Source organism: Apium graveolens, chromosome 4 (genome assembly GCF_009905375.1).
Source record: "Apium graveolens cultivar Ventura chromosome 4, ASM990537v1, whole genome shotgun sequence".
In the NCBI taxonomy this organism is placed as follows: domain Eukaryota; kingdom Viridiplantae; phylum Streptophyta; class Magnoliopsida; order Apiales; family Apiaceae; genus Apium; species Apium graveolens.
In genome coordinates, this window is record NC_133650.1 from 86,882,661 (window position 1) to 86,906,885 (window position 24,225).

Here is a 24,225-nt window from a genome sequence, read left to right on the forward strand (position 1 = left end):
CTGTAATGCGTTACAGCCCGACTGTTTACATTAAAATTGATTTTCTGGGAGTTTCGTAACTCCGTTTTAGGCGTGCAATATACCGTTGGATTCGTTTTTCCTAGACGGGTCTAATGGAGTGATCAATTTTAGTTTATATAAAAGTTTTGAACTGTTTATATTTCCATGAAGTGTTTTAAAGCTGTTTTTGACTGTTTTAATTGCTTTTAAATGCTTCATGTGATACATAGAGATGTATAATGCCTAGACTAATGTGCTAGATGATATAACATGCCTACCTTGATGTTTATTCATGTTTATATATGTGATATATGCTTAGTTTATCATGCGATGATAGATTTAGGTGAACTTAAATGAACATAAGGCGTTTGTTAGACAACCTAGTATAGTGAAATTGTTTCATAACCTTAATAATAATATTATGAATATAATCATGAGATTCTTGTGTTTATGAAACACGTAATTGAATATGAATTTTCGATATGAGAGAAAGGATGATTCTGTCAACAACAGATTTCTATCTGTAAGAAAGGGTTATTAAGTGACGCCTCTTGACAATGCTCCACCCGATCTGGGAATCATCTGATTATTGATTATTGATTTGAAATATTTAATTTAAAAGGAAGAATCTCTTTATAATATGATTATGATTGTAACGTAATATAATCCCTCTAAAATTAAATAATATCAAGTAGTAATTGGCCAATGATACAACGGGCTTGTGTCGGTCATAGCCTTCCAACATGATAGAAAAGTAGTTCTTATTTTTGAATCATTGTCGGTTCATGCTACAGCCGAGGGCTTTGATTTCGAAATAAGAAATACTTGTCTATTACATAGAGATGTGTACATTGAATAAGAATCTAAAGGTCGGTACGTGCTACAGCCGTGGGCTTTTGGGGACTGATTCAACTGTACGGAATGTTGGGTTAGACTTGACTTAGAATATTGAGTTTGTCGTGCTACAGCCGAGACTCAATTATTCAAGAGGCTAAAGTTTGATTAGGGAATAACATGAGATGTAATTGACAAGAGTTGTCTGCCTATTGAACATTACATGGCGGTTCGTGCTACAGCCGGGGTCGTGTAATGGAATGTAGGATCCCTATTCCCACTAGCATTATGAATGCTTAATTTTTCACGTAGGGGGTTGAATAAATTAGATAAACTAGTTGGAGCCACTTATGAATAAAGACCCGATTCATATAGTGTTTTGAAATGAAATCGAATATTTGCTAAGTGTTGTTATGTGTTTATCATTTACAGATTTACAATATACATTATGTCTTCTGCACTATCACTCAGAAGCATACTGGATGCTCACAAATTGACTGGTCCTAATTATGCTGACTGGCTTCGAAACTTGAGAATTGTTCTCAGGATTGAGAAGCTGGAATACGTGATTGACTCACCTAAGCCTACCGAACCTGCTAGTGATGCACATAATGATGAACATGTTGTGTATCGTAAGTGGATAGATGATGCAAATGTTGCTCAATACATCATACTAGCTTCAATGAACATTGAGCTACGGAAGCAACATGAGCATATGGATGCTCACACTATCCTCATGCATCTACAAGAGTTGTATGATGTGGCGGGGAGGACAGCTCGATATGAGATATCGAAGGAGTTGTTCGGTTGTAGGATGTCTGAGGGATCATCTGTGAATGACCATGTACTTAAGATGATCAATTTGATTGAACGTCTTGGACAACTTGGTTTTGCCGTGGATGGGGAGCTGAGCCAAGATTTGGTCTTGCAATCGCTTCCGAGTTCGTTCTCGCAGTTTGTTGTGAACTTTCACATGAATAAGTTGGATGTCAGCCTGCCTGAACTCCACAACATGTTGAAGACTGCGGAATCGAATTCCCCCCCTAAGAAGAGTTCTGTTCTTCTAATTGGTGAAGGTTCCAATCCTAAGAAAAGGAAGAGGAACTCTTCCAAGAAGAAGAAAGTAGGTGAAGAAAAGCCGGTTCCATCAAAAGCTGAAGACCCCAAGAGCAAAGTTGTTTGCTTTCACTGTAACAAGGTAGGGCACTGGAAGAGGAACTGCAAGGTTTACCTTGCAGAATTGAAGAAGAAGAAGGGTAGTGAGACTACCGCTTCTGATTCAGGTATGTTCATGATAGAAGTGAATATGTCATTAAATCAAATTTCTACTTGGGTATTAGATACCGCCTGTGGTTCTCAAATCTGCAATTTGTTGCAGGGACCAAGGAGAAGTAGGACTCTTGAGGAAGAGGAGGTGATTCTACTGATGGGAAATGGAGCAAGAGTTGCTGCTGAAGATGTAGAATCATTTCATTTACATATGCCTATGGGCAAGACTATTGTTTTAAATAATTGTTATTTTGTTCCCTCGATTGTGAGGAATATTATTCCCATGTTAGACTTGGTTGGATTTTCATTTATTATTGAGAATAATGAATGTTCTATTCTTAGAGATAATATTCTTTATGGACGTGGTACTTTAAATAATGGTCTGTATATATGTGACATAATTTACTTTAGATTGAACAAACTAATAAAAGAAAAGGGATGATGAAAATCTCACTTTATAGTGGCACTGCAGTCTCCATTTAGTAGACATGGAGAGAGGGTTGCAAATTTGTTAGGAATGGTACACACAGATGTATGTGGACCAATGTCTACGCAAGCCATGGGTGGATTTTCATACTTCATTACTTTCATAGATGATAGATCTGGATTCAGATATGTGTTTGATGAAACACAAGTCTGAGGCCTTTGAAAAGTTCAAAGAATATAAGTATGAAGTGGAGAAACAATCAAACATAGTATTATAATTCTTCGATTAGATCGAGGTGGTGAATACTTTAATGGAGTGTTTCTAGATTATCTCAAAGTAAATGGTATAGTCTCCCAGTGGACTCCTCCAGATTGGTATCTGAAAGGAGAAATCGAACTTTGTTAGACATAGTTCGGTCCATGATGAGCTATACAATTCTTCCAGTATTCCTATGGGGTTACGCATCGGAAACCTCAGCATATTTACTGAATAAGGTGCCTTCCAAAATCTGTTCCTCAAACTTCGTATGAGATATGGAAAGAAAGGAAACCGAGTCTTAAACACGTTAAGATTTGGGGATGTCCAGCTTATGTCAAGTAAGTTGACCCAGATAAGCTGGAATATCGATCCGTAAAATGTAGTTTTGTGGGATATCCTAAAGAGACTTTAGGGTATTACTTTTACACCGATCATCGGGTGTTTATCTCCAGACATGCTACCTTCTTGGAAAAGGAGTTTATCCTTGAAGGAAATAGTGGGAGAAAAATTGAACTTGATGAAGTTCAAGAAGCACAAACTACTACAGATCGAGTGGAAACACCTGTTCTGACTGAACAACCTTTTGTGGAACAACCCATTCATAGATCAGGGAGAGTGTCTCGCCAACCTGAGAGGTAATATGGCCTTGTCATTAAGAATGACAATGAGTTGTCGATCATTGATGATGATGACCCTGTGACCTATAATGAGGCTATGAGTAGTGTTGACTCAGAGAAATGGCATAGTGCCATGAAATCCAGAATGGAATCTATGTATACGGTATACAAAAGATAGATTATAGCAGATGGCCAGGTGGAGACCTATAAGGCCAGGCTTGTGGCAAAAGGATTCAAACAAAGGCAATGGATTGACTTTGATGAAACCTTTTACCTGTAGCCCTGTTAAAATCAGTTCGGATTTTGCTTGCGATTGCTGCTTACTACGACTATGAGATCTGGCAAATAGCCAGATGGTTTTCTTTCCAAGAGAAATGAAAACCTAGTATGTAAGCAGCTGCGAACCATATGTGGTTTAAAGCAAGCTTCTCGAAAGATGGAACATTCGTTTTGATGAGACAATCAAAGAGCTTCTCGAAAGGAGTTTCTAATTTGCATAGAACTACGCATAGTAAATGGTAAGCAAGTGATTAAATTAGATAGGCTTGACACGAGATCCATGCCTTGTATTTAATCGAGACATTGTAGGGTAGAAGGAGTTTATTGTACGGTAACTATTCACTGAATAGGTTCTTGGTATTCTAAGCAGTGAATTCATATTATCCGGATAGTCGCGATATACTGAGAAGTATCCCTCACGATGTAGAATAAATGTGATTAATTAATTAATCATATTTAATAAATTAGAGAATTTATATAAATAATGATAAAATAGTTTTATTATTATTTATTTCTACTACCGGCTTAATATTGAACCTACAGGGTCACACCATAAAAAGAGAATGATTTAATGGTGGAGGAATTAATTAATAATGGCTAATAATTATTTATTTGTGAAATAAATAATTAATTGGCAAATTTAATAATTGATTATATAAGATTTAATTGATTATAAATTAATTAAGAAAAGTTCTTAATATTATTAATTAAGGATTTAATTTTTGGAAATTAAATCAAGAGAGAGAATTATTTCTAAAGTGTTTAGAAAAAGGATTAATAATTAAAAGGTGTTTTAATTATTAATGAGAATAATAGATGGGATAATAATAATAATATTTATGGGAAAATTTCAGCTGAAAATTTTGCCTATAAATACACTATTATAGACCCTATTTTTATTCGAACCCCAAAACCCAAAAAGTTTGGAAAACCCAATTCTCTCCACCTCCTTCCTCCTCCTTAACATCGTTTTCTTGGTGGATACCGGTGGAGTGCTTCACACTTGAGGAGCAATTGCTAAGGATCTCTGATCGTTGTCTTCGAATTATTTTAAAGGTTTGATTCGATCCCTATGTTTTTACCACGATTTATATGCTTTTTATTTAAATTTTATATGTGTAAAAGTGTTTTACCATGCCCCCGCTGCGTTTAAAATCCAACACCTGAGATATCACAAAATGATGCTAAATCCTGCAAAGTGTGCTTTCGGGGTGGGATCTGGAAAGTTTTTGGGATTAATAGTCTCCAAGAGAGGAATCGAGGCCAATCCAGATAAAATAAAAGCTATCATGCATATGGAACCACCACGTTCCATAAAGGACATTCAGAAACTCACTGGAAGAGTTGCGGCTCTAGGATGATTCATCTCCAAATCTGGAGACAAGTGCTTGCCATTCTTTAAATCCTTGAAGAAGGTAAAAGATTACATAAGGACTGAGGAAAGTCAGGAGGCGTTTGAAGGATTGAAAAAGTATATGGTTCAAGCCCCGTTGTTAGCCAAACCAGCTCTGAATCAAACTGTGTACTTGTATTTGGCCGATTCATAAAATGCCTTGAGCGCTGTATTGGTTAAGGAGGAACTTAAAGTCAAAAAACCCATATATTATGTTAGTAAGATTCTGCACAGAGCTGAATTGAATTATTCGACTATTGAAAAGTTTGTTTTAGCCCTAGTAATGGATTCAAGGAAGTTGTGTCCTTACTTCCAAGCTCGTAGAATTGAAGGGCTAACAAATCAGCCCTTGACAAACATCATTCACATTCCCAAAGCTAGTGGGAGACTGATTAAATGGGCGATAGAATTTGGAGATTTTGACATCAAGTACAAGCCGCGAACGATAATAAAATCTCAGGCCTTGGCTGACTTCGTGGTGAAGTGTACCATACCCAACCAAGAAATCGTGGGGCAGGAAGATACTATACCTCAAGACACGGAAGGTAATAAAGTGGACAAAGAAGAAAGAGTTAAGGAGAAGGAATACTGGGTTCTTTATTTTGATAGAGCATCAAAAACAAATTCGAGTGGAGCAGGACTTCTTTTACAAAGTCCAGATGGTTTCTTGATTGAATATGCTATGAAGTTAGACTTCCCAACCATAGATAATGAAGTTGAGTATGAAGCTTTGAGAGTTGGCCTCGGCCTAGCAGGCGGGGACATTGAGGGTCAAGAACTTGAAAGTCTGTGGAGATTCGAAGCTTGTCATATCCCAGGTCAAGGGTGAGTTTGAGAAAAGAGATGAAAAAATGTCCAAGTATGTCCTCCTAGTGAGGGTTGTGATGACTCAGTTCGATGAATGTCAGGTCGAACACATTCCAAGAGAGGAAAATGCTAAGGCATATGCATTATCTAAGTTCGCCTCTTCAGATATAGAGAAAAGTTCAGGAAGTGTGGATTTTCACGTTTTGAAAAAACAAAGCATTGATGTTAAGCTTATAGCCCCTTTAGGGCTGGGGACGTCATAGATAGATCCCATTAAGGCCCATATTCAAACTGGTTGGCTCCCAAATAATGTGACTGAAGCACGAAAATTAGTTGTTCGAGCACTGAGATATTCATTGATCAATGGAGTTATGTACAAAAGATCTTATGTGGTTCCTTACTTAAAGTGTCTTAGACCCGAAGAAGCGCGCTTAGCTCTGGAAGAAGTACACGAAGGTATTTATGAGCAACACTTGGGGGGCAGAGCACTAGTACATAAGATAACCCGTTTAGGCTTTTAATGGCCAGAAATGATGGCTGATGCCAAAGAATATGTGAAGAAATATGATCGATGTCAAAAACATGCACTAATTGTTCGACAGCCTCCTGAGATGCTAACTTCCATCAATTCTCCCATTCCTTTTGCTATGTGGGGAATGGATATTCTCAGACCTTTTCCCATGGCCACTGCACAAAGGAAGTTTCTGATTGTAGCTATAGATTATTTTACTAAGTGTACTGAAGCTAAACCTTTAGCCAAGATCACAACCAAGCAGGTTGCACAATCCTGTGGGAAAATATCATGTGCAGATATGGAATTCCCCGTATCCTTGTCACCGATAATGGAACATAATTCAACAATGAAGAATTCAGGAAGTATTGTGAGGAGAATGAGATTGAGTTGCGATTTACCTCCGTAACTCATCCACAAGCCAATGGGCAAGCGAAAGTGGCAAATCGTATAATTCTAGATGGGCTGAAGAAGAGGATTTAAAAATCCAGGAATAATTGGGTGGATGAAATACTCCCAATACTTTGGGCTTATCGGATTATTTATATGTAAGCGATTCTCTATTAATATTTTCTTTAAAAATTATATATGTACATTTTATTTACTTTTTATAATAAAAAATATATTACAAATATATTAGATATATTTTCAAACTAAAAAATGATTAATAAATAATATAATAATTTATTTATGTACTATACCTAACTTTATATCTAAAATTTGATTCTTTAAAATTAACTGTATAAGTATTTAATTACTATTTTTTTTGCGAAAGTAACTATCTTTGAAGTTAAATAAAATATTCATTTAGCACACTTACATATTATATGTGTATGATAAAAAAGACATGTGGTTTATTTCCCACAAATCACGTCTTTGTCTAATATAGACCCAACCAGGCTGGGCACTATTATAACATTGAAATTTTTTCCTAAACACAGCTACGGAAAGGGGAAAACCACCCCTAAGGCATAAAATCATGAAACAAAAGGATGTTTCTCCAGGCATTTGGAGGAAGTTGGCAAGGATTAATTTGTAAATCAGCTAGTAATCTAGGAATGAATTCATAAAAGGGAAACCGAAGCCCAGCATAAATGGCATCTTCATAAACAAAAAGGGTATCTGGTTTCTAGTGGCATGTACGATCACCACCTTCAACGGGAATATTTTTGAAAGGAGGGCGAACGTTATAAGTGGTATTAAGAAGGTCGATACTAGATGCATTATACCATTTATTACAATAATCGAAGGAATCTAAATGAGCATTATATGGGTATTCATCTCCCCTATTATTAATCATATCAATCAACGACATATAAGAGGAGCGAATTTCGATGTTGTTACCTCGCTTAGAAGCTGAAGCGATCTTTGCTGCCCTTTCTGAACTTTTGTCAGCCATTAATGGAGGTTGAGGAAAAGCTTGAGGCGGAATAAGGTGGCCGGAAAAGGCTGTTTTCCTACCGAAGAACTCTTGAAGGTTGTTGAAGGTTGAGAGAGGAGGAAAGCTTTTAGAAATGAGAAATGAGAAAGTGAAGTGTGGGATTTCACTTCACTCCCCCTACTCTTATATAGGACTTCCCAGCCGGTCATGAACCGGTAAAAAGGAAGTCTAACCGGCTATTACCGGTCAAAAAGCCCAGCCCAATTTCGGAAACTTCCAGATGCACCTAATATATATATATATAATATACATATATATGTATTTTAGAAAACTCTAGAAAATTCTGGAGAATCCAAACAATTTTGGGCCTGGAAATAATTATCCCAAGCCCGATGTTCTAGGCCCAATTAAAAAGCCAGAAAAAAAAGAGGGGCCCAAGATCAAAAGCTCAGAAAAGTAAGGCCCATGGTCAACATTAGGCCCAAATGTGATAAGGCCCGCTAAGAAGGCCCAGGGAAAAGCCCGATTTAAGGTTGGAGCCCAATTTTAAAATTGAAAATCCTGACCGAAAAATGGGTCAGGATCTTGGTCGAAAGTTTCTGATCGAAAAAACTCACGACCAGGATTAAAGAGCCCTTAATTCGGTCAGCAAATCGTAACTCAGCTTTTACTCCTGGCCGAAATTCGGTCAGGATTCTGATCGAAAAGCCCTGATCGAAACCATGCACGACCAGAAAATATTAGAGCTTAATTCGGTCAAAAATTTGAAAGTCAACATTAAATCCTAACCGAATTCAGTCAGGATTCCTTGTCGAATATTTCTGATCGAACAAAGTCATGACCAGACTCATTTTGGGCCCATAATTTGGTCAGAAGTTTGAGGTCCTAACTGAATTTCGGCCAGGATCCTGATCAAAACTTCCTGACCGAAAGAAGCTTCGACCAGACTCTATGGGAGCATAATTCGACCAGGATCTAGGTAAAATGAATTCCTGGTCGAAATTGTGCATATAAAAAAAAGAAAGAGAAGAAAAAAGAATAAATTTCAGGGAAAATACAGAAAATAGTAAATTCTGAAATAATTTCTCGAAAAATTCAAAAAAAAAACTTCAGAAAATTAAAGGATAAATCCTAGAAAATTAAGGAATTTCCTTAAAAATTCCTGGAAATTATGAATATTTTCTGGAAATTAGGGATAAATCCTGAAAATTAAGGAAATTCCTTGAAAATTCCTGGAAATTATGAATATTTTCTGGAAATTGAGGATAAATCCTGTAAATTAAGGAAAACCTGCAGAAATTAAGTGAACATTCCTGAAAGTTATGGAAACATCCCAGAAATTAATGGACAATTCCTTAAAATTAGGGAAAATCCCGAAAATTAAGGGAAAATTCCAGTAAATTAAGGAAAAAATACCAGAAAATTCCTAAAAAGTAGGAATTAGGTAAGGAAAGTAATAGGAAGGTTCCAAAATAACCCTGAAGTCACGTACAAGGAAAATCATTGTAAATGTTTAGGTCGCTCCACACTTTACGCAAAAAATGATACCTTGTAAGGGATCAAATAAACTTAATTTCTGCGAAATCTTTTACGGTTTCCCAGAAGATTGGGGGGCAAATGATAGGGAGTAAAATAAACCCTGATTGCATAATTAATATCGAGTTATTTATACACGGATTGGGCTGACTAAAAAAAAGAAGAAAGCCCATTATAAAGGGCCCAAAATCCCGAATATTAATTAATTTTGTAATTAATTAATAAGGGATAAATCAACTGATAAGTAAAGTCCAGATAAGGACATAATTCCTTGGAGATTGGCCTCTAAGAAATCTCATAGGATAAGGAATTAATTTCCTGCATTATAGGACTCCAAAGTCCATTCTAATTCTGAGACTTGCCCACCATGTCTCCTAACCCTAATCTAATTCCAAGGCATTCCCTGCCTATATAAGGGGTTTCACCCCACAAATCAGAACTACGTTTTTGACTTGATCCTTGGCGAACAACAAGGTACATAGGCATCTTGTTAAGGTAGATTGAGTCACGAAACACAAGAGCATTCAAATCAAGCCTCGAAGCTCACAAACCCTAGCATTAAATATACCTTAAGTTTTTATCCAGAACAAGTTTATTATTTATCAATGTATATTATTTTCATACAAGACATTACTAAATTACACAATATTTTTATTATAGCTCATTAAGCAAAATATATACATTCTTGTTTGTGTTGTATAATTTGTTTTGAATGAATGGATATAAACATGTTGGTCAGTGTACGTTTAAAACCAAATGATTAAACTTAATCAATAAAATATTGTTAGTATGTTTAAAAAAAAAACTAAAAATTGACATATATGTTGAATACAGAGTTGACCAAAAATTTTGAATTTCATCTAAATAAACTACATGTACTCGTCTATATTATTAATGAGTTAACTACTAACATACAATTAACTTACTTAATTTAAAAAGATAAAAAATGCATAACTGAAGTCAGAATGACTTGCCATCATAATTTACAATAATGTAAAATTTACACTACTGTTAATATAAAAGTTGATTTTAATGAAAAAAGTTAATTTTTGAGATTCATATTTATGACAAATGTTAATTTTTTATTTACACTACTGTTAACAAAGTAACATTGAGTTTTATGTGTATATCAACATGTAAATTATCGTATGTTACATTTATTAGTAAATTACGAGAGTTTCAATTATTTATATGCTAAATATCTGATTAATGAACATGTATAATCATTATTAATATTTAGTGAGACAATTGATTACTTAAATAACATGTATTTATAAATATTCAAAAATTAATATTATGTAATAAATAAATTACAATAATTTATATATGGTATTCACATTATTACTGACAAACAACCCATACCTATTTTTAACACAACCGAGTATCAATTATGGTTGGAACATAAAAATAAATTATATATTATAATGACTTATTATTGATATTCATAATTTTTTTTCAACAATTCGAAAGAAAAATTATAAATATCTCGTTAGTTAAACAATTTTTAAATTTCTTTCATTACGACTCTGATATTTTTTCATATATTAATTTGATAACATTGTATACTATTCTTCTAAAATTAAATATTTTTCAATTCAATAATATTTATAAATATAAGTTGAACTGGTTAGTTCCTTCAAATTATTGAACAATATATATATATATAGGGGGCTACTCTAATAGAAACCAATTTAGAATGGAAACTACAAACCAAATAATTTTCTTTTTAAAATTAATTCGAAATATAACACATATGGTATGCAAATTGATCGTTGAGAGATGTAGAAAAATACAGTGAAAAAAAATACGGTTTGACGGGAAATATCAAATTAAAAACGGAGGGGAAAAGCTGAAATTGGGTGTGGGAGGGTGCACGGTAGTTGGGTGATGTGATTTAGGGGGACCATTAGATTAGGTAGATCTAATGGCTTATATTAGTTCTAAGTTTCTATTAAAATTTTAGTTTGTATTTGATCATTCCCCTATATATATATATATATATATTCTTCAAATAGTATAAAATGCATTGAATCAAATTCTACAATATACTATATAGATACCTTTTATTTGAATAATTCAAAATATTTGTATAATATTATCTTGATCAATGCATATTACTTATCTAAAAAAATTATTTTTAAAAAGCTAGTTATTTTAAAGTGAAAAATAAAAAATAAATTGATATAATATATCATCGTAGTTTTAACAAATCTCATGATATCTCATATCAAATTTCGAATATTTTTAAAATCGGGACAAGTCCCAAAAATAATAATGTGCTACAAGTGAAGTTAGTAATTTTAATACAAATATTCAATTGACTTATCCTATAAGGATCTCAAACAAATTAATTTATATTAACAAGAGATATTAAAATAATTCATATTATTGGTAAGATATTATCGCTGAGCTTGTAATTTGAATTTACCAAACGTAGAATGGGACGATGTTTTTCGACTGGGTCATATAATCAAATTTCGAGTATTTTTTGAACAATGGGCCAAGTTCTTATTTCAAATTCGAAATAAACTAAAATGCATTTATTCATTATAATATGAACTTATCTAAATATGTTATACCAATATAGATTATTTATATATAAGCGATTCTATATTAATTTAAAAAAAAATTATATATATACATTTTAATTACTTTTTATAATAAAAAATATGTTAAAAATATATGAGATATATATTCAAACTAAAAAATGATTAATAAATAATATAATAATTCATTTATATACTATGTAACTTTATATCTAGAATTCAATTCTTTAAATTCAACTGTACAAATATTCAGGTAACTATCTTTTTTTTGCAAAATTTAAGTAACTATCTTTAAAGTTAAATAAAATATTTATTTAGCACATTTACATATTATGTGTATGATAAAAAGGACATGTGATAATATGGTGTAGTGGTATCAGTTTGTATATGTGAATAAAATATCTCGAGTTCGATTTCCACAAACCACATCTTTTATATAAATTTATCTATTATATATACTAGTGTATAACCGGTGGGATGCACGGATTGTTTTTAACATTCGATAGTTTTTAATAATATATTTTATAATATAATTTTCAATAGTTGAAAAATAAATTGAAGAATAGAATAAGTTATAACAATATATATTTTATAATAATTTGAGACTTGACTGAAAATAATTAATATAATACAATATGTTGTTCAGAGGACGCGAGCCCTAAACCTGTAAAAATTGTTAAAATAAAGAATATAAAAGTTTAAATATAATAAGTTGTTGACGGGGTTCCAACCCGGAATTCATGAGAGCAGTTTAAATATTAATATAATAATATTTTATTATTGCATCCAACGGTTCTCATCATTCTGACTTTAGATGTGACGGTTGTTATTTGTCGTACCAAATACTGTACCGAGCAACTGACTACCAAATAAAGTGTGTTTTGCTTATAATAGTATAGTATAGATAAGAGATTTGTGCTAGTATTAAAAGCAATTCTTATTTTCTATCTAATATTTTTATTTATATTTTATTAAGTGTAAAAAATTGTTTTAAAATTGACCAAATTTATTAATTATTTTAGCATGTAATTTCATATTTATTAAAATATTATAAATCTAATATAATAAAATATAAAACTAATGTATTATTTATTAATTTTTTTTATTCATATTTAAATATGTTATTATATTTTCAATTATAATATTTATTAGATTGCAGTTTTATGCAATATATCTTTATTAAATATATTTTTATTTTTACTTGTATTAAATTAAATAATATGAAAATTAATTTTTTTAGTTTGAAGTTTCTATATATATAATTAAAAAATAAGAATAAAATAATATTTTTATATATACATGATGATTTTATTCAGAGTAATTTAATTGTGTATTCTGATTTTTAATACTCTCTCGTCATGATAATGAGTAGCTAACATTATTTTTTCAGCAATAGCGATAAACGAAGTTGTTCTTCTAATCAAAACATAAGAATAATTAGTCGACAAATCTTATATTGTGAAAAAAATAGAGTTATAACGTGATTGAAGTAATTAGGATATGATTTCGATCTAAAAAAAATAAATATAAGGGTACATGGAATGGGAAGATGTTTTTAGGCCGGGTTATTTAGTAAAATTTCGAGTATTTTCTGAACAATGGGTCAAGTTATGATTTCAAATTCAAAATAAACTAAAATGCATTGACTCATTATAATTCGAACTTATCTAAATATGTAATACCAATATAGATTATTTATATGTAAGCGATTCTATATTAACATTTTCTTTAAAAATTATATATGTACATTTATTACTTTTTATAATAAAAAATATGTTACAAATATATGAGATATATTTTTAAACTAACAAATGATTAATATATAATATAATAATTCATTTATGTACTATACCTAACTTTATATCTGGAATTCGATTATTTAAAATTAACTGTATAAGTATTCAAGTAACTATTTTTGTTTTGCGAAAGTAACTATCTTTAAAGTTAAATAAAATATTTATTTAGCACACTTACATATTACATATTATATGTGTATGATAAAAAAGACATGTGGTTCGTTTCCCACAAATCACGTCAAGTCTTTATTATCACCATGATTTGTGCTAGTATTAAAAGCAACTCTTATTTTATATTTAATATTTTTAATTTATATTATATTAATTATTAAAAAATGTTTTCTTATTAATAAATTTTTTAACTATTTTAGCATATAAATGCATATTTTTAAAAATACTAATAAATCTAATATATCAAAACATAAAACTAATATATTAATACAATTGATTCAGATTAACACAAAATTAAAATAAAAATATAATTCGACCAACAAAAATAAAATTTATAAATCACTGATCCGAGATAAATCAAATTAACATTAAATTAAGTATAATTTGTATCCTATTGATGTGAACTAAAAATCAAATTTTAATTAAAATATAAATATTATTTTTTGAAAAATACACAGAATTATCAATAAAACTATATCGTTCAATCAATAATATTCTTTTTTCAAATATCTTTTATAGAATTACTCTTAATCGATTAAGTAATCAACATGCTCAAATAATATATTTTAAGGTCCCAGCATAATAAAGATATTATATTTTTACCCTCGATAAAATAATAACTTTGATATTATAAAATTTCCCTCCTTGCTAATGCTATCACTTTAAATATGTTTAAATATTCTAAATAGTTATGAACATATAATTATTATAAGGTCATATCATTTAAGTTTTAAATGAACAAAATTCAAAATGGAATTCAAAATTATTTAAAAAATTATAGAATATTAAAAGAAATATGTGTGATCTGTACATAGCACTGATTTTAAACTAGTATGTATTAAAATATAAATAATTTTGAAATAAAATATATAATTAAAAATCATTCATTCATTAGAAACAACTAGGGATTTATTAATTGTGTCGCACACAAATTTTTGTGAAACACAACCTCAGTTCTTTCTAAACAAAATTTGTGATTTCCATGTAGCAAACGTTTGCATTAATTTTTTTTTGACAAATGCAGAAAGTTCTCGTTAAATTGAATATAGTACAGTAGGGACAAACCCCCAACTGTCATACAAACAGATGATAAAACAAATAACATACTAAAAACAATTAGATGATTTGTTTCCTGATCGTTTAACACATAAAATTTAAAAATTCTTGAAATTAAAAACGAAATCAAAGACATCCCAAGCGATCAGCATCTCAGAAAATAGCAACATTGCAATTGACCATATCACATAAAAACTATGGTTAGCCCAGTGTTCAGAAACACCAATGGCATAAAATGAGATTGGAGAAGCGGCACCCCAGCTATCTAAATGTCGGACACCAACTATAGACATGCCGAAAGCACCCCAGCTATCTACATGCCGGATAGCAGCTATAGACATGTCGAAAGTATAAACCCATGAAAGATGAACAATCTTTAGTTGTGAAAGGTGAGCTCTTCCAATAATCACCACCGTCCCAGATCCGATGCAGACTTTGCAGATCACCAAAAATATCAATAAATTCGTCCTCAACAGATCCATCACCAGATAAACCCAAGCATGACTAAATAAAAACATAACAAATATTCCAAAAAAAAGACAAAACACACACCGCATAGCAGAGACACACAAACACCCAAAAAATAGGGTTTTATTGAAAGAAAATAAATAGGAAGAACAAAAAATCTGCTGAAATTTGTATCTTAAAAAGAAACCGGTCTAAATGGGTTCCTCACTGCTGTGTGCCACTTTGACTTGGTTTTATTATATTAATAATTGTAATACAACTGCTTCCTTGAAGTCTAATCGACGTGTAAGGGTGGAATCGGCATAGAAAAAGTAGATTTGTGAACTCCTTGCACTCTATAAGCATTTAAAAAATGTATTACTAAGGACCGAAATAATTGAATAGATATGATGTACATGTACATGCATGTGGGTGTTGTTGAAAAAAATATTAGGAGAAAAAAACAAGAAGGGAACATTTTTATAAAAATGGAAAAGAAACCAGCAGAAGCTTTCCTACACATGGAATTTTTATTTTATATTTAATTTTTTTTTAGGCATGTGGTACAAAATCAGTTGAAATACTGCTTGTGGTTTAGGTGGGTTCATTTTTGGCTGCTCAGTTTATCTAGCTATAAAAACCAAACTCCTACCATTTTTAAACAGCACACAACATACAAGCAACTACATTACTATACTTGAGTTACTTTCAATCTTTAAAAACGATAATATCCTTTTCCAAATAATTAACCAACGATGACACTTTCCTGGGCTTTTTCATTTCTGTTCCTGGTCCTTGGAGCTGCATTCTGGTGGATACTCGACACCAGGCAGCGTAAGCTACTGCCACCAGGCCCGAGAGGATTACCGATTGTTGGTAGCCTTTTAAGTTTGGGCAGCCTTCCCCACCGCACCTTCCATGAGTTGTCCAAGAAGTATGGTCCTATAATGTCTTTACGCATGGGTTCGGTGCCAGCTATAGTTGTCTCGTCTCCTGAGGCTGCTCAACTTTTCCTTAAAACTCATGACAGTGTTTTTGCAGCACGACCACAAATGGAGGCTGTTGCACATATGTCATATGGTAACAATGGCATTAGTTTTACCAATGGTACGTACTGGAGGCATGTGAGAAAATTTGTTGTACAAGAGCTTTTAGCTCCCGCAAAAGTTAATTCTTTTCGAGGGATGAGAAGAGATGAGGTTGGCTTAGTCGTGGAGGACATTAAGAAAGCTGCCGTGGCTGGTGAGGTGGTGAATGTTAGTGATAAGGTAGGGGGTTTAATTGAGAACATGACGTTTAGGTTCCTTTTAGGACGAAGCAAAGATGATCGCTTTGATCTCAAGGGCATCATGACGGAAGCCTTTACTTTGGCTGGACAGTTTAATCTTGCTGACTTTGTGCCCTCCCTAAAGCCACTTGACCTTCAGGTACATATATTGTCAAGGAACTTCATAATTTCTGGTTGTACAGTTAAACAATGGCATACTTAGTATTTTTCAGGTCCTATGTATCATCTCTGTCATATTTTTAAGCTTCTTTACTCTTTCTAGTTTTAACGTGATTTACACATTGCCTCCTACAGGGATTGTCACGCAAATACGAGGCAACAAGCAAGAAACTTGATGCAATGTTGGAGCTAATTATTGAGGAGCATGAGCAAAATTTGAATAATGGCACTCTTAAGAATAATCGTGACATTGTCGATGAAATGATATCTTTATCTAGAAATAACGCTTCTATCAACCACCAAGAGCTAGCCAAACTGATTGACAGACCCAGTATCAAGTCCATCATGATCGATATCATTACAGCAGCAATTGACACCTCATTTACATCAATCGAATGGATACTAACAGAACTAATGAGACATCCAGGCGCAATGAAAAAATGTCAAGAGGAGCTAACTTCCATTGTTGGACTTGATAGAATGGTGGAGGAGACGGATTTGCCCAAACTAGAATATCTGTACATGGTTATTAGAGAAGGTATGAGACTACACCCTATTGTACCGTTACTTGGTCCCCATGAAGCTAAGGAGGATATTGTAGTTAATGGATATCATATCCCTCAGAAGTCACGAATTATTGTAAATGCATGGGCTATAGCACGAGATTCTAAGGTGTGGGGTGACAATGCTCTAGAATTCATTCCAGAGAGGTTTTCTGAGAGTAAAATAGACCTTCGAGGACGTGATTTTGAGCTCTTACCATTTGGTAGTGGTAGAAGAGGGTGTCCAGGTATGCAACTGGGGTTGCTCAGCGTTCAGCTAGTGTTGGCTCAGTTGCTACATTGTTTTGATTGGGAGTTACCGCACGGCAAATCTGCTGAAGACTTGGATATGACTGAGCAGTTTGGGCTAACTATTCCCCGAATCGAACACTTGCTCTTGGTGCCTAAGATTCGTATTTAAACACGGTAGCCTTAGAAAGTAGTAATTACCTAAAGGCTCATCATTTCTCTCTAACACAAATTCATTCATTCATTCTGATTTGTTAAAAAAGGGTTCCTTGATTCATTGTAATATGGTGATTATGATATAGAATTGATGTAGTTGTCTGTATTAGTCCTCCTTATCGGGCTGCTTGCGCCACAATCTTATTGCATTAATGTGAATGTAATCTTGAGGTTTAGGATCAATAGTCTACCAGAGGCAGATTTCCCAGTACCTCGGATACAGTAAAGATAAATTTTCTCTGTTCGGGCTCATCAAACCTCTCAACACCTTCCCGATTGCTTCCATTGACTCTTTCATTAGTGCCAATTGCGATAACCTGGAGTAATGCTCATACAATTCTCCTGTTGTTTTCAATAAAAAGTGTCTGGGCATTACCCGAAAAGACCACAAATTTTAAATAAAAATGACTTTCAATCATTTCCTTCTCCACCACATTTGTTATTTTCACTTCAGTTTTTGAGTCCAAGTAGTGGGACACTCTCTCAATCTCCACATTAAGACGTGTTTCGGCTTTCTTCAAATATTCCCCACAATCACAACAAGCAATGAACTGTTGAGACTCTAGCAGACACCTCGATGAAAGGCTTCTCAAAGTCTTCCTGGTATCTGCTAGCATCTTTGTTACAGTCCTCATAAGACCACGATTTATTACTTTACCGGTTCTTTCGCTCTGCACAGCAAACAAAGAAATGTAGTCAGGGGACCAGGGATTCAAACAAACTGGTACTTGTTTGCTCAGCCTGGTTTGTAAATTAAAAATAAAAATCTATAACTTTATAAGTTAGTTACATTTATGTATATTTTACTAAAATATATTTTTGAAGTACAAATTTTTGTAGTTAAAAAGAATTGTACTATTATCAAAAAATATAATTTTATTTACATGGTAAGAAATTAAAATTAATAAATATTATTTGCTACTAAGTGATGTGAAGTTAAATTAGAGTTATACCTTGATCAATAATCCATAAACTAATAATTTTATTAAATAATATTTTTTTCATGTACTCCTCATAGCTAAGTATACTTTTTTGGTCTCAGCCATAGATCATATTTCATTTTTAAATTCAAGATACATTAAGTTAATTTATCTATAATTTTTACTCTCTTGGTCATTCATAGGTATACATAATTATCATTCATTGCTATACATAATTAGTATGCATGGGGCCTGACATGAAATTTAATAAAAAGTGTATCCTCGTAGCGAAAAATAAGATAATTAAAATTGTGGATCAATTAATATTGGAAGAATTTAGTGGATATGAGTGGATAATAGTTAATTTTTATAGTATAAAATTTGAGTAAAGTTTTATGGAGACCCTATTTCAATGGAGGCCTAGGAAACCATCTATATTTTTTAATCAAAATAGTATAAAATATAATATTTTGTAAAATATATTCTACAAAGATCACCAATTCATTAAAATTGTTGCAGATTTTTTAAATTTAATAAGTATAATGTATATTCGGCAAACTGAACAAATGTTCTGCAGAATAAACATGTTTCATTGAAAAAAATATTTTGTAATGTTATACATGCAGGACATATATGATAATCAATATTTTTAATAAATTGATGATCTTTGTAAAATATAATTCGCAAAGTAATAAGTTTTGCAATGTTTTTATGCAAAATTTTACTCGCATAACATAAGTGGTATCCGCGTCTTCAACAAAAAGGGGGTCTCCATAAAACTTTAATATACATTTTGCTATTTTTGTAATGGATGCATGTCTAAAATGTAAACTATGTACAAAGGTTATACGGAGTATTACTCTAGCATTTTTATGTTTAAGGGTAATATTTGAATTTGTAGACACAATTTTACTTAGCAATAAAACTATTTAATTTTTAGCCGTGTAGCATTTTATATTAAAAATTTATTTTATTTAGGGGTTCGGTTTTGTTATTTGTTTCCCAACTTGTGGTTAGATCTTTAATGTGTTTCATTTTGGATTATAATGGTTATAACCATTGAGGACTATTTGCACTACATCATATATGGCATATTGTAACATTTTTTCACTGTCACCGGCTAAAGTGTGACAATAGGCGCCTTAAAAAAATTAGGCTACATCTGACTACACATTTTTCCGATGTAGCCAATGATGGCATTTGATGTAACCATAAATATAAGTAGACATCTATAGTAACATAAAGGAATTCTATATGAACTTCAAGGCCCGTCATGAATACAAATAGGTAATTCATGATTGAGACCTGTCACGAATATGATCCAGACATGTTGTCCAAAAACTGAAGGTTTAACCTTGATCAAAATTTAACTACGTTAAACGCCAAGATTAGTAAAAAGATGAAGTTTGAAACTCAAAATTCCAGTTATTTGCCAACCACAACCGTGTCGGAACCTCATCAATCAAGACCAAAGGTTCGTAAAGAAGAGGTCGAGTAGCCTCCCGGGAAGGCCTTCAGCCGACCAAGTATCCACATTAACGGTTTAAAGTTCTCGACCTACTAGGATGTCCACGGTCACGACCAAGTGTCCATGAACACCATCACGACCAAAGTGGATCATGGGGACCACGAACAAAAACTCCTGAAATAGTGTACTCAGGCGAGTAGGCTCATTGGAAGGCTTTCCAGCCAACTAGGACGCCTACTCCGCTTACTCTCGGAAGAGTACACTCAATCGAATAGGCTCATTGGATGGCATTTCAGCCAAATAGAACGCCTAGTCTGCTTACTCTCGGAAGAGTATGATTATTTTTAAAAGCTTTTAAGCCTAGTTGGACGTCCCATCGCTTACTCTCGGAAGAGTAGACTCGGGAAAGTATGATTATTTTTTAAGGCTTTTCACCCTAGTAGGATGTCACCTCACCTAATCTCAGAAGAGTAAACTCGAAAAATTAGACTCGGAATAGTAGGATTATTTTTTAAGGCTTGTCAGCCTAACAGAGCATCACAACCAAGGTAAAACTTTAGGGTCGAATACCCTCAGGCGAGTAGGCTCCAGGGGAGCCTCTCAGCCGAGTAGGAGCTGACCACCCAAAGAATTTTTTTTGAAAATTTCCCAGCCAAGAAGGCCTCCACCAAAAACCCCACAGCCGAGTAAGGGACATGATGAAGCCCCTTTGCCGAGTAAGGTGAGTCGAGTAGGTGTTGTGCAAGATATGCTTGTACCTTAACAAGACTAAGACAATTTGTCAACCCTAAGTAAGTTGTATTGTTATCTACATTTGTATTTTGTACTTGTAACACTTAAAGTATGGAAAAATGTCAAAGGAGCAGACTGAAGTCTTTTTCTATAAACATTGTCAAGCCTAAGAATTCTATCTAGAAGAAGATCAAGAAGATCATGCCTCAGAAGAATTATGAAGAAGTTTGGAGTTGAATAAATCTGTTTTAGGAAAAATATTCTAAGTCAAGATCTCTACAAATCACAGATTTAATGGTATAGAGAAGTCATTCGAGAACTCAAAATGAATTATCGAGAAGTCAGGAAAGGCACTAGAGAACTCACAGAGATATCGACAAGTCAAGGTAGGAGATATCAACAAGTCATTTCTTCACTAGAGAACTCAGAGTTATCGACAAGTCAACATTCATTAGAGAACTCTGAGTTATCGATAAATCAAATTTCACTTGAGAACTCAAAGATATCGATAAGCCAAAATTCACTAGAGAACTCTAAGTTGTCGACAAGTCAAATTTGACTAGAGAACTCTGACTTATCGACAAGTCAATTAGTCATTAGAGAACTCAGAGATATCGATAGTCAAAGTGAAGATATGAAGACTAGAGATCTCTACAAGCCAAATTCTTTTATAGAGAACTCAGACACCTCTACAAGTCAAATTTACTATGGAGCATTAGAGATCTCGATAAGCCAATATACTTATCGAGATGTCAAGTTCTCTATAGACCAAATGGAGATCTCGAGGTAAAATCTCAAACTACAAAATTGCAGATCAGTTCAATATCCAAGATTAACAATCAATAAACAACCAAACAGCTGGATTGACAAGTCTACAAAAAGCAGCTTAAAGGATGTGCAAGATCAATGGTGAAGATTAACTGACAAAGGAAGATCAATATAATCACAGGATGCTAAAGATATGCTAAGCCAGAAATAGAAGATATACTTTTCTATAAATGGAAATGAAAAGTGACTGTTTACAAAAGCTATTAGCATATTTTATTGTACACTGTGTAAACCAGCAGTTAACTGATTTATAAAGTTAACACTGGTCCTTTAGTCATAATTAACAATTTAGATAGATAATCTTGTAACACTCTCAAGTAGAAGCTAAGCTCTTTATCAACAAAGAGCCTAGAAATTTTGTAGCAAAACATTCTTAATTTTAATATAAAATTAAGTGAGTTTTGAATATTTTTGTTCTTTATTTTCTGCAAGCTTAATATCTGCATGAACACATTTTTACTACAAGATAATTTACTTTGTTCAACCATAAAAGATTCAAGAAAAGCTCAAAAACAGTCAAACACATTCACCCCCCTCCCCTCTGTGTGTTATTCATTTCCCTAACAAGTGGTATTAGAGCAAAATCTGAAAGTAAACAGATTTAAGATCTTGGAAGAATGAATACACAGAAAATCAATAGCATCAAAATTCCTACCTTTGACAAAGCTAACTACACTCTTTGGAAAAAGAAAATGTTGTTGTTTATCAGGATGGCCAATCCACTCTACATTCAGATCCTCAAGAATGGGTTCTTCACTCCTATGGTTAGAGTTGAGGAATCTACAGATGGAGACATGGTTATCCCAGCTCATTATGCTCCAAAAGACCCTTCTAAGTATACTGAGCCTGAAAAAGAGAAAGTTTCCCTGGATAGTGGCTTGCAATTAATATTGATTGAGTCACTTGACAATGTGATGTACAACAACATTGTCAACTGTGACACTGCAGAGCAAATATGGGAAAAGATTGAAATACTCTGTGAGGGTACTGAAGAAGTTAGATCTAGTCAGAGAAGGATACTGATTTCACAGTATGAGGGTTTTATGGCCAAGCCAAAGAAAAGTATAACTGATGTGTTTGAAAGGTTTAACAAGATGATAAATGATTTGCAGCTCCATGACAAATACTATGAAGCTGAAGAAGTGAACCTGAAGTTCTTGCTTACTCTCCCTGATCATTTGGAACAGAAAATCTCAGCAATCAGGGAAGGGAGAGATTTGAGCAGAATTACACTGGAAGTTCTATATGAAATTCTCAAAATATATGAACTAGAAATGATTCAAAAGAAATCATTGAGATCTGGTCAAGGACATGTTGTAGATGGCTCAAGTGGCTTAATTGTCAATGAAAGCCAAACACCTACTGATGAGCCAAGATCTCAAACTCCAGTGACCTCAACTAATGAGCAATGAACAAATGATTCACAGGAACAAGTCATTCTGGAATTGGAAGATGATGAGTTTTACACTCTTGATGAACTGGATGAGCTAGATCAGTCTATGGCTTATTTGGCTAGAAAATTCTCTAATATTAGAGTAAATAAGCCAAGATTTTTCAAGGATAAAGGACAATCTTTCAACAAAGACAACAGTTGAAAAAGAAAAGGGAAGTACACTTTTGATAGCAAGAATGGTTACAAAACTGGATTTATTGACAGATCGAAGATAATGTGCTACAACTGTGATGAATTGGGCCATTTTGCTACAGAATGCAAGAAACCCAAGAAAGCAAAGAAGGATAAAGCTTATCTTGAATTAGAAGCAAATTATGAAGCTCTTCTGAAGAAACAGCAAAGCAAATCTTATATTGCAAAGGGTAAAAGTTGGGATGACTCTGAAAATGATGAAGATGAAGAATTTGGAAATTATGCACTCATGGCCTTGGAGAAAGGAGAATCATCCTCATCTAAATCACAGGTACCAACTCTTACCACCATTGATTTAAATGTGAGTCAAAATAAGGAAACTATAGAGAAGATTAACACATAAATGTTTCACATTCACACAAGCATGGTTGCTGCTAATGAAGAAGTTAGCAGATTAACAAAGATAAATGAGAAGCTTGAAAGTGAGAAGCAAGAAACTGAATTGTTGTTGGTGGAGCTTGAAGCTGTAAAGCAAGAGAATGCGTATCTCAAGAAAAAGCTCAAATATGCAGATGGAATTGAAGCAGTGCTAAGGGAGAAGCTGAAAAAGAATGAGGTGAAGTTGAAGTCTTTCAAGAATGCATTTGAGTTAATTGGACGATATCATGAGAAAAATAAACCATGTGCAAATATTGATATGGGTCGTGACTATGATGCCTTGAACAACAAGAAGAAAGAGACATGTGACAAAGGAAAATCAATAGTTAATGAAAATATTCCAGCTATGCTGAAAAAGGTTACATCACCTATGTTCAAGGCATGTGAAGTCAACTTCAGTGAAGAAGAATTGATTATAAAGCAAGAAATTGCTGATGAGGATAAAGAGAAGAAAATTGCAGAATCAATTCAG

The 24,225-nt window shown here is 33.1% G+C and overlaps 1 protein-coding gene across 1 annotated transcript; it reads left to right on the top strand.

Moving 5' to 3' along the window:
* The first annotated feature begins 16,005 nt into the window (after nucleotides 1–16,005).
* On the top strand, nucleotides 16,006–18,323 carry LOC141718147 (cytochrome P450 CYP736A12-like). The gene is made up of 2 exons (XM_074520524.1): nucleotides 16,006–16,755; nucleotides 16,911–18,323. Exons 1-2 carry the CDS (start codon nucleotides 16,084–16,086, stop codon nucleotides 17,736–17,738), a joined length of 1,500 nt encoding a protein of 499 aa, XP_074376625.1. The 5' UTR covers nucleotides 16,006–16,083; the 3' UTR covers nucleotides 17,739–18,323.
* The last annotated feature ends 5,902 nt before the right edge of the window (nucleotides 18,324–24,225 follow it).

Bases quoted from the DNA above. Each gene is read 5' to 3' on its own strand.
- LOC141718147 (XM_074520524.1), top strand. From the start codon at position 16,084: ATGACACTTTCCTGGGCTTTTTCATTTCTGTTCCTGGTCCTTGGAGCT. The intron at 16,756-16,910 runs GTACATATATTG...TGCCTCCTACAG, and splicing joins TAAAGCCACTTGACCTTCAG to GGATTGTCACGCAAATACGA.